Source organism: Barbatula barbatula (assembly GCF_947034865.1).
Source record: "Barbatula barbatula genome assembly, chromosome: 11".
Taxonomy (NCBI): domain Eukaryota; kingdom Metazoa; phylum Chordata; class Actinopteri; order Cypriniformes; family Nemacheilidae; genus Barbatula; species Barbatula barbatula.
The window spans coordinates 21,277,312-21,289,206 of NC_136774.1; the positions used below are offsets into that span (position 1 = coordinate 21,277,312).

Genomic DNA, 11,895 nt, shown 5'->3' on the forward strand with positions numbered 1-11,895 from the left:
GTCTGTCTGCACGAATCTGTAATTCCATTCTCGCAGACCTCTCGGGATATGTCAGGAAGACGCTGGCGTCCATAACGCTGTCCTTGTGTCTAAAAGTTCTTGACCACCGTGACATGACTGTGACTGCTAATATGACGGATTGAGCAAGGAACGATGTGTTCATGGTTTTGAAATTAGCATGGCACTTCAGACTGAGACATATGAGACACAATTCTCTTCGATCGAATGCTTAAACTCTATCACACAAACAATAGTTATTTGGCAATAGAATCCCATTTTACGATCGCCTCCTGTTTCAACGCTCTGAAGTTCCTTTGATGGACATACTAAAATAACCTTTAGCTGGACTGCGCTCTCAAATAATGCCAAGTCTCTTTCGTGAAAGCACTGCTGAATGAAGATAAGAATAGAATCTGATGGTGCCGTTTGTGTATGCTAAAGATGTCGATGCGATCGAGCTGAGAAACTGTACTTGAACGGAGAAAGGTGTACAACCTCATATGTGACCTTATCCCTAATACTAGTATTAGTACACATAGTACAAAAACTATTCTTTGAATCTTTTATTGTCCAACATCAACATTTGGTGTATGTATACATTCACAACATACACATGTTAAAATTGAGGCATTTTTTACACCATGCATTTCATTTAAGTTATATAAGAATGCCTCAACCGGAGCATGTGTATGCATGCCAATATTGTAAAAATATATGCCGAGCATGCGTCTGCTATATGCAAGAGAACATGAATAAGCATTAGTGCATGTGTTTACATATTAAGTACCCCTGGGGGAGGCGTCAGTCCCACAAAAGTGTAACTTTCCCAGAGTGTGAGTCTTCCATATAAAGCGTTTCAGAAGTGCTCTGATCAAAGCCCTCGATAGGACTGGATATTTCACTCACAGAGCTCAGCATTAGCTTCAGCTGCAGCGGTGGTGCTTCTGTCGTTTATCTGCGTGTCCTGCACAGCTGCAGAGAGGTGAGAGAAGGGCAGAAAAAAGAGAGAGATAAAGAGTGAGAGACCATTGATAAAGCTAAATCCTGTGCCTTTTTGTGCATGCTTCTGGACACACGCTCACAGTTTTAAATGCAAACTGCATGCAACTAATTTTTTTCTTGGTTTGTTAGACTCATCCCAAAAGCAGTGATTTGTAAAGGAATTTTTTTTCAAAGGTTTCAACGTGGCACCACATAGCAGATTTTTGTTATTGTTTGTTTTACATTTTGTAATAATTCAGAAATGCATTAGTATTTCTAAAAATGCAGTACATTTAAAGCGGTTTCTTAAAATGATTAAATCATTTCAAGTATTCTTTTTCAAATACAATAAGCAGACAACAACGTTCATTGCATTAGAAAAATACACGAATATATTGTAGATAACGACCGACATATTGTGCAAAGCGTAGCATGCAAGAAAGAATTATGTTTGGTCGTCTGGTCTTAACATGCGAGACATGTAAACATGCTTTGCATGCATTCAGAGTATCAGAATACAGAAGCACAGCAGGTTTAGAATGATCTGGAATGCATGTAGTAAGTGTTTAGGAGATGAGAGGGTATGTGCTGATTGTACAGCGATGACAGAAACATTGTAAGAGATTTAAGAGGAAATACACAAACAGGCTCTGGCTCACCATCACGCACACATCATGTTGCATGATAAGTTTATATGCCCTTTTATAATAAAATTTGTATTCTGTAACAAACAATGCTTTGCACTGATTGTGTAATTGATATTAAAAGAGTAAAAATATATCTGTGTTTGGTTTGGATAAACATAACATAAAGTAAAGAAATGAAGTGGCACAGTGGTCACAACCGGCACAGTTTGGAGAACCGTTCTGACACAGAAACTGAACTTGACACTAAAAGTGTGTAACTATTGACTATTGTTTGGTTTTCCAGTACAGTGAGATGATTGAACTGGGCCCAATGGAGGAGGGCAGAAGTCTGATAGAGGAGCTCATAGAATTAACATCACAAAGTTTATGCAGGTTGGAGATTAAAGAACATTTCAACATTATTAAAGAGATCGGCCGGGGCAAGTATGGCCATGTGCTGATGGTCACCCACCGGTGTAAAGGTAAAATCACTCAAAACATGTATATACTGTGGCAAAAACACCTGACTGATTTAGGAAGTCACCAAATTGCTTAAAAACATTTACCGCAACAATGGATTACATGGTGCAAACAGCCTCTGAATGAGCGATTTATAGTCCCGGGACATTCAATTAAAGTTCCAAGAGGTCCAGTCTTTATATTTTCTTCCAAACGGAGGTCTGGACGATATGTTTTTTGAAAGTAAATAAATATTTCATCAATTTAGCCCAGTTGGCTATACTGTATAAAAGATATGATCTTGTATCAGGCCATTTATTTGATATTTTGATATATGCCTTTGTATAGGCTCTGTTTCTGATAATTAATATTTGTAAATAAAAAAACTATAACAACATGCAAACAGCAAATGTAATGTTACAATTAAAATGCTGTATAACAATTAAAATCCTAAACAGAACACAGAGTTGCTAACTCACTTTTCCGTGCCATTGTCACCTTTTCACTTTCATGCCAGAACTACTTCCATCTTCAAATAATTTTCCATTTAAAACGTTGTTCATTTCAAGATGTGAACCTGCTTGTGAAAACCCAGCAAAAGTCCTTCATAAAATCATCCTACAGACTATATTCTGTAAAAATATAATGACATATTTAATATTGACTGAATAATACTAAAATCTTAGTGAAATCTATGCTTGAAATTCATCTTTGATGCTTGTTTATGAGATGTTAGGCTGGGTTTTCACAGGGTCACAATGTTTACATGCTGACCAATAATGCTAATGATAAATGTAGATTAAAACGTTAATAAAATATCTGAAAGGTTGGAAACATATAGCAAACAGACTGACGGATACAAATGATTTCATATTTGCTGCATTTTGTTTACTTTTGTGTGTCTATTTACCTGCTCTGCTTGTCTGCACTGGTGTTGTTAAAATTAGCACGTTTGATGCTCTTCATGTGGCGCGTTTTTGGCGGGAGGGAACCAGCTCGCGCTGAGCTTAAATGTCTCAAATGGAGCGCGTTTGTAATGCGTTTGGCGCTAAATAAAGATATTAGAGGATATAGAGGCAAAAGATCAATTGCATAAATGTTCCTGAGAGCGCGTGTGATCTGATTCTTCGTTGTGAAGACACAATTTAAACAACCAAAATAATCAAAAGTATTAAATGGTTTATCAGGCTACCGAAGCAAAGCGCGGTCCGCCTGAGGATGACTGTTATAGACGGTTTCCTCGCCCGAGGTAATTTCCGGTCTGTGTTTGGTTGTAATAAAACAATTAATTTTAGATATAATTTATATATTCATATTTTTTGTATATTTATTGTATTTGGGACCGAAATTTAAGTCTGGGTCTCAACGTTTGTTTATGTTGTAGCTGAAACCGTCTATATATTATAGGCTACAGTACACCGCCATGTTTGACTTCGCGTTACGAAGATTATTGTCATACTAGACGCACATTCGATATAATCCATGATATATAAAAGTCTTTAAAAGCCGCTTTAGTCAGTCCCATGCACATTGAGTTTGAAGCTCAGTCTCGGCTTCCATAGAAATGAATAGCAAATGCCCGTTTATGTTAGCGCATATGAGACATAACTTTTTTTTCAGATTCCAAATTCATATTAAAATATGAATTTGAAAGGTTAGTAACAAGCCAACCTTTATATTTAACTAAAAGACATAAATACTGTAATGCAGTAATTGAATAAATATTAATATTTGATATCATCATCATTTTGCATCGGTGCATAAGTGAATGTAATTTTAATCAAGCAAGCTTCTTTTTCATATTGCTATGATGATATTATTTAAAATCACGATTTATTTTCATCTAGAGACTGATTTAACCTAAATCAAAAACATAAAGTCTTCTGTCCATCTAACAGGAACGCCGATGGCTCTGAAAGTGTTGCCCAAAGCTTCAACCAAACTGCAGTGTTTCCTGAGAGAATACTGCATCTCACTGCAGCTGTCCTGTCATCCCTGTATCGTGGGTCTGTTCGGCATCGCCTTTCAGTCAAACGAGCACTACGGGTTCGCTCAAGAACTGGTCGTGGGTCGAGATCTGTTCGCCATCATTCAGCCAAGGGTGGGTGATCAAACGTCATCATTCACAAGCACTAAACAAACAATGCAATAATAAGCACATGTGACTGTGATGAGTGTATCAGTGTTTCTTGCAATACGCATTTGAATGTGAATTATATTATCTTATTATACTATGTGCTATATTCAAGTAAAATTAAAACAATGCCATTTTGTTATGGCTGGCATACACTACAAGTGTATTTTTTTAAACTTGACATCACACATTTGCAGACTTTGTGAAAGTTCAGATAGAAACACACTAACTGATCAAGTCCAGACTTAAAATCTGGGCAAAAGTCTTGTAGTGTATTTTAGTTGGTTGTAATATGTTTTTTAAAGTGATAGTTCACCCAAAATGAAAATGTTGTCATAAGGCCTATATGATCATCCTCATGTCAAACCTTTATGACTTTTTTCTTCCGCAAAACACAAAAGAAGATATTTTGAAGAATGTTGTTATCTGGCACTCACTCAATTGCATTGGTTTTATGTCTGTTCCATAATCCCGTTTATGTGCATTCAATAGAAGTGAATGGGTGCCATCGCTGTTTGGTTAGCAACATTTTTCAAAATATCTACTTTTGTGTTCTGCTTAAGAAAGAAAGTCATACAGGTATGACATGAAAAGAAGAGTAAACGATGTCAGAGTTCTCCTTTTTGGGTGAACTTAAATGTACAATCGATATAGTGTAAGTGTAGTTGAAGTCTATATAGTGATATAGACTTACAAAGGGATCAGGGAGCAATAAGCAATATGTCATCAATAGGTGCAAAGTTACTAGTTTCAGCAAAAGCTAGACGAATACCTGTTGAGAGAAAGTGTATTTTTTGTCTGTCAAGTAATCACAGAAGAGATCGGTTTTAAGTAGTTTTTTTGAAGGTTGTGAGGGTTCATGACCGGACCGAGTTAGGAAAAATGTTTCACCAGGAGGAATTGTGAAGGAGAAGGTTAATATCACTTTACATACCAGATAAGAAACTTATGCATGTTTTGCGTGTTAACTATACTAACCATATTTTTAGGTCAGATTGTTAACTATTGCTACAAATACCATGGCAAAATGCATGAAAATATTTGTATTTAGGGTACATCAAATGATATTCCACTGATATATTACATTTCATTAAATAGTTCCACAGAGAGAATAATATAATCTCAGATGTGTTGAAAATGACATTTGTTTGATCACAAAAAACAGACCAAAAAATCACACGTCTTAATGAGTGTTTTACTTCATTTTACAGAGCAGGTGTCCATACAGTAGTTACACGGGGCTAAAAACACAGGCACCAAATCCTGAAACTCAGTCCAAGTGGTCTGTACTACACGCTCCGTTTACACAGCAGGCATGTTCACATGCTCTTTGGACTGAAGAAGCGGAGAGTATGTCTGACATATTTCACATGTTCACATGTCCTCTAGAAAATCTTGGAGGGTGTAATGTACTGGTAAAGAGCAGACCAGCTGCTTTACTCTGTCAGCAATCGGGTCTCTGTCACTTCAGCAAATCCAGTGAAACTCTAAGCCAGACATGTAACTTGGAAAGATTCAGGGGGAAATAGCACGCCCAGGGTTGCCTATACAACCTTTTAATTAATCATGTAATGATGTGGTCATGTGCTTAAAAGACTAAACATATTGTGCTGTTAACTTTATTTTTCTCATCAAGTTTATCGTCTGTATCTCTCAAGGTGGGCATCTCAGAATGTGCAGTCAAACGCTGTGCGGTCCAAATCTCCAGCGCTCTCGAGTTCATCCACCAGCGTGGCCTGGTGCACCGTGATATCAAACCCGAGAACGTTCTACTGCTGGACAACCACTGCCGGCGAGTCAAGCTGGCTGATTTCGGCCTCACCCAGAGACACGGAACCTTCATCCGTTATATATCGGGCACGCTGCCTTACATGGCCCCGGAGCTGTGCGCCATGGTCCTTGAAAAAGGCCTGACGGAGGTGAAAGCTCCTCCACTCAGCGTGCAACCTAGTTTAGACACATGGGCGTTTGCCGTTCTGCTTTTTTGTATTCTCACTGGGTTCTTTCCTTGGGAGCGCTGCGATGACAGCGACGATTTCTACGAGGAGTTCGCAGACTGGCGCAGGGCGCCCAAGACGGCCTCATTGCCATCTCAGTGGAAAAGGTTTACTCCCATGTGCATGGAAATGTTTAAAAGGATGTTAGCGCTGGATGCCAGTGAGAGGTGCTCGATAGGGGAGGTCAAAGATTATGTGGGTAAGGACTGGGTCAGAGCGAAGGACATCAATGGATGGGTCGGGGAAAAGGGGGAGGTCAGTACGCGCACACCGAGTCCTTGCAGAAGCAGTCACAGTGGTGAATAACGATGGAGTCATGCGATTCATGGAACAGCAAGATTCGGTGCTTACGGTACAAAACTGTCCCATAGACTTTGAACATTTGTAATATCAATACATAACCTCCTGACTTTCTTTACTATTAGAAACATTTTAAGATTTGTGTACATAGTGTCAATGCTTTAAAAACCTTTCACTTCGCCATTTATGACTTTTTCTTGCAACCCTGGTCATTCATCATTCACACACATACAATTTGTGGAACATTCAATAATCTCCCGGCATCTGTTACAGTTGGTGAGGTATTGATGGATCGTGACATGTTTTTTTAGGTCCCGCTCCAGAGAGACCGTCCCAGTGGGGTGTCTTCATTCTGGAGGTCAGGGGGTGATTTGGCTGAACTCCTGACGAAGGAGCTCCTTTTGCTATGCTACATATTTAGGGAGTTACACTTACCAAGATTGTGTTACCTGCATCCCTCTAGGCTGGCCCACACACTTATCATCAAAGGTCTTCATTAATAAATTCCACAATGCATCTCAGCAATGAGAGACGTTCTTTTTTATTTTATATTTTTATATTTACGTGTATAGTTGTATTAGGACAAAGTCACACTTTAAAGCTATGAAATGTTGCACTTAATTACAAAAAGATTCAAAGCAGATTTTATTTCAAAGAAAGACTTTAAAGCGGCCATAACTCAGACAGTTTCTTTATATCTCATGTTAATCTTGAGCATTTACAGAATAGTATCGAGCCCTTCAAATATCTGCAGAGTCTTTAGTTCCGAAAACATGCAACACGTGTTGGGGAGAGGGACGGAACTAAAGCACGTGCAAGAAAACACAGACATCAGTTTCACTTACCGCGTGCGGTTCTTGTCCAGAGTGCTTTTCCGGGAGAATTGTCCAATAAGGGACTAAGAAAGGTTTTTACGTAACGATTTTTTCAGGTTCGAAAAAAACTTTCCAAAATCTGTACGAACACTGGGGGAGTGTATCGAGCACAGAAATACCACGTAATACGTCCAACTCGGTTTTGACAAGTTGACCATGTTAAGCATGAGAAGACATTGTAAAGAAGTCAGAATGCATAACATACCAATGCACCACCCCTTTGAGAGAAAATAAGTTTGCTAAAATGAAAAGATCCAAAAGAGATTTGAAAAAGATTCAAAGAAAAGATTAACAAATCTTAAAGATATACAGTATATAATAACATTATTTAAAAAATATATACAAAAGTATTTTTACATATTTGAAAACTGTCCACATTTGACATGAAATCAAAACAAATTTAGAGGATATTGGGCTACAAATTAACATTAAAAACCCTAAACCAAATACGAGTCAAAAAGATATGAAAAAGTTTAATTTCCGAATAAGCAATGTTCTTATTCAGACGTTTGACCAAAGTTTTTAAAAGTCCTTGCTAAAATACAAATACTCATGTAGAAATGTTATTCTTTCATTGTTATTGAAATGTTATTCTTCCAACGTGTTAGCAAAATTTTCTTGAACATACTTGTAGCTGGGTTGTTGACAAAAACTACATTTTATATTTTGCTTTCCAATATAACCACACAGTTCATACAAAATAAAAATTCTGTCATAATTTACTCACCCCTGAGTTGTTCCCAAATCTACAGTGTACTGTATATACATTTCTTTGTTCCGATGAACCCAGAGAAAGATATTCGGACGAATGCTTGTAACCAAACAGTTCTTGGCCACCATTGACAACCATAGCAGGAAAGTTACAATTGCAGTAAGAAAGTTTGCTTTCCTACACTCTTTAAAACATCTTCTTTTGCGTTCAGCAGAACAAAGAAATGTTGAATTTTAAACAAGTCGAGGATGAGTAAATGAAGACAGAATTTCATTTTTTGGGTGAACTATCAAGTGTCACTGCAGATCAACAAACCCCAACAACGCTGCTGTCGCTAGTAAACATGACTATATGATGTCTCTTCCTGGAACTCAGACTCGGTCTGACACCTGCTGCGGGGGAAATGAAGTCATCACATATTCACAGCAGTATCAGACTGTGCGACTACATCAATACGACTTTTAATTGGCCAAATGCCCCTCACATCTCTACCAGACAGGTGAGCACTGGTGGATCATTATTAGATTATACAAACCCGGGTCACGATTCCCATGGAACACATTATGTACTTTAAGCTGTTTGGGAAGTAAGCATTTTCCAAATGAATAAATGCAAACTCTGACAGACTTGACACGTCATCTGTCATTTACACCTTTTATGTGTTTTACGACGTTACTAAAATATCATCCAGCACAGTGGAAGCAGTGACGTGAGTCAAACTAAAGCCTATAAAATATAGCCCGTACATTTTAATATCTGTAAAAGTTAAAGAATTGCTTATTCACTGCTACTGCAGTAGGTTATAAAGTTGCATACTATAAATTGACCATAAATGCTTTTGGGGGGAAATATATTTGCTTTGCAGTTAAAATATTTTTTTAGATTTCGCCGATATTGAATCAATATTAAATGAACTATAAAATTGCAGATTCAAACACACTGAAAAAGTCTCTCGTTAATTTACAAACTTCTTTAGACAAGCAAGAAGTCAGTAAAGCCTTTTTTTCTAAAATACAAGTTACACTAAGTTGTCCTCATTTTGAAATACATTCCCGAATGTGTCACATGCAGCAAAGTGTGAACGTATAAAAATCATGTGATTGGTTATATGACACATCCCATGAGGCTCTGGGTGCCAGGTGCCACCTCATGCAGAGCAGTGCTACTCGCAATAAATCTTTGTGGTGTTATGGAAAACTTCATCTGGCGTCCAGTCTCGCAGCCAGCAGCATCTTATAATACCGATCCACAGGCATGTTTGTGATGAAGGTTATTTTCTGCTCTCACCGCAGCGCACAGGTTGTTGTTTGCGGGACGTGTGGAAACTTTGAGCAAAGCATCATGTGAGATATGTAAAGACTGCAGCATTTCATGAGTGTCACACATTAACAATAATATGCATGAAGGTTGTTTATGGGTTGTCATTTGGTTTACAGCCTGCATGTCGAGAAAACGATTACAAATAATTAAAGGCTAGATATAAAAAACGTTTTGAAGATTATGACCGTGACTCCCGGTAGTAACATCCCTGCTGGGCCTTCTATAAAAGATGCAGAGCAACGATGATAAATGCAAGTACAACGTTTGCAGGGGCCAAAGGATTTTGTGGAAATCAGCACAGGTTTACCGTACCTTAGCGATCTTTAAAAAGCCCCTCATGGAAAAGAGCGAATGTTAAATAAATCCTGGATAATCCTCTCTGAATTTCGGAATGTTCCCTGTCCTATTTCGAGATCCGGCTCCCTGCAGACACATCATTGGCTTGCTCTTCAAAAGAAACATGTTCTGTTTACACACAGCACTTATAAATGAGTCTCTCCGGATAAAAATGACATGCGAGCTCGATGGCTTCACAAAGACGTCATCCAAACTACGGTAACACCAGCACTACCAGTTATCGTACAACACAGCTGTCGGTTCATGTGCACAGTAAATGTGGGTCATTAGACATCACAACATACAGTTTACACCAAACACACATTCATGATGAAATACGGAGAGCAAACTCGTGTGCTGTGTTTCAAACTATAGTGTTATGTCATGATACAGTTTAATACGCAGCACCAGAGCGGGTCTCCACACACACTTCCTTCAAGTTTCTCGGACAGCAGACATTCGTTGGAGAGACACGAAGCGGGCTCTTTATAAACATGCCATAATGTAACAGAATCACAGCAGTCGAAACAGTTCATGTCAAATAAACGTTCAAATCAAATCTGTTTGATTCCAAAGAAGGCTAACCAAATTACAGACTAAAGTTTCACAAGAGCAAGTGTGTTACAATCATGTATAATAAATGCAAAACAGGAAGATTTGATCTCATGTGAAATGGATGGAATTCATTTTAATGGAAAAGAAGCTCTTGAAAAGCAATGTTTAGCCAGATGAATGGGAATGCAACACTTTATGCAGGAAAGACAGAAAGAAAGAGAGGCTTTTGCGTAAACGCTAAAACAAAATTCATTCGTATTAATACAGTATATTATGTCCAATTATCAAAATGGTACAAACATTATTAAAAGGTGCCTTAATATTTGATAAACAAGCACATGGGGGCAGGGAACACATCAACTATAAATATTAGACATCCGGTCAGATATTCATCAAATAATCATGTAAACAACCTATAATGAAGATTTTTTCTCTTCTGCTCAGTATCTTACAGAGTTACTCAAATAAACAAACAAAAAATAGACCATCCTTTTAATATTTTCTCCAACTTAAAAAGATAGTTCACCCTACAATGAAAAGGGTCATTTACTCATTCTAATGTCATTTCAAATCTGTTTGAATTTCTTTTTGACGCAGAAGACAGAAGAAGATATTTTGAAGAATTACCCATTGACCTGCATCGGTTTTGTGTCCGTACAACAGAAGTCAATGGGTATAGTCGTTGTTCAGGTTGCCACATTCTTCAAAACGTCTTCAAAGAAAGTCATACAGGTTTGAAAGGACAAGAGGTTGAGTAAACGATGACTTTATAAATGAACTTAATGTGGAAGTCCCATGGTTGCTCATCATTTTGGTCGGGCGTGAACATCTACCTCCACTACCTCAATATTTGCATTTGTTTCAGCATCCGTGATTACATCAGTTTGGGCTGGCGGGCTTGTTGTAGGAGTCTCTGCATTCTCATTGGCCAGAGCCTCTGCGGGAATGGCATCATCATAGTCTTGCTCTCCGTCTATCTCCACTTCATAGGTGACCTCATCTGCAAAAGGCACAGACATTCTCACATGTGCACAAAAACCAAACACACACACACACACACACACAGCGAGGAGGTGTGAAGTTTAATGGTGTACCAAGCAAGTTCTCAGGTCTCTTGGGAAGCAGTGGAAGGCCAGGGTCGTCCTCAGCGTGCATTTGAGGATGAGAAACGTGGGCTTGTTCCTCAATGTCATCGTATTCTGTCCCAGCAGAACCTGCACTGTTATCATCTGCACCGTCTTCTCCTGGTAAAAAGAGCAGATTAGATAGAGACAAGAACACAAGACAGAATGACAAATAGAGCAATAGACTCACAGAGAGATCTCACCATTTCTGTTGGTTACGGAAGCATCCACGTCCTCATAATCGTCATTTTCAAACAATGACATATTTTCCTCAGAATCTGAACAATGAACTTGCCCGGCCTTAACATCTTTAATTCAAGAAAAACATGTTACTCTCGCAAACAAAAACAAGAACAAATGTTTTACATGTGTAACACTCCATTAACCTTTAGGAAAAGCATTATAATGAAAATAAAAACATCATTATTATTGGCGAACCATTGTACACTCTTTCCACGTTATTCATCTCACTTCCC

The 11,895-nt window shown here is 38.2% G+C and overlaps 1 protein-coding gene across 1 annotated transcript; it reads left to right on the top strand.

Moving 5' to 3' along the window:
* The first annotated feature begins 858 nt into the window (after nt 1-858).
* On the top strand, nt 859-6,679 carry LOC306900441 (serine/threonine-protein kinase SBK1). The gene is made up of 4 exons (XM_079467426.1): nt 859-982; nt 1,912-2,089; nt 3,965-4,167; nt 5,859-6,679. The coding sequence occupies exons 2-4, from the start codon at nt 1,921-1,923 to the stop codon at nt 6,501-6,503; spliced, it is 1,017 nt and encodes a 338-aa protein (XP_079323552.1). The 5' UTR covers nt 859-982; nt 1,912-1,920; the 3' UTR covers nt 6,504-6,679.
* The last annotated feature ends 5,216 nt before the right edge of the window (nt 6,680-11,895 follow it).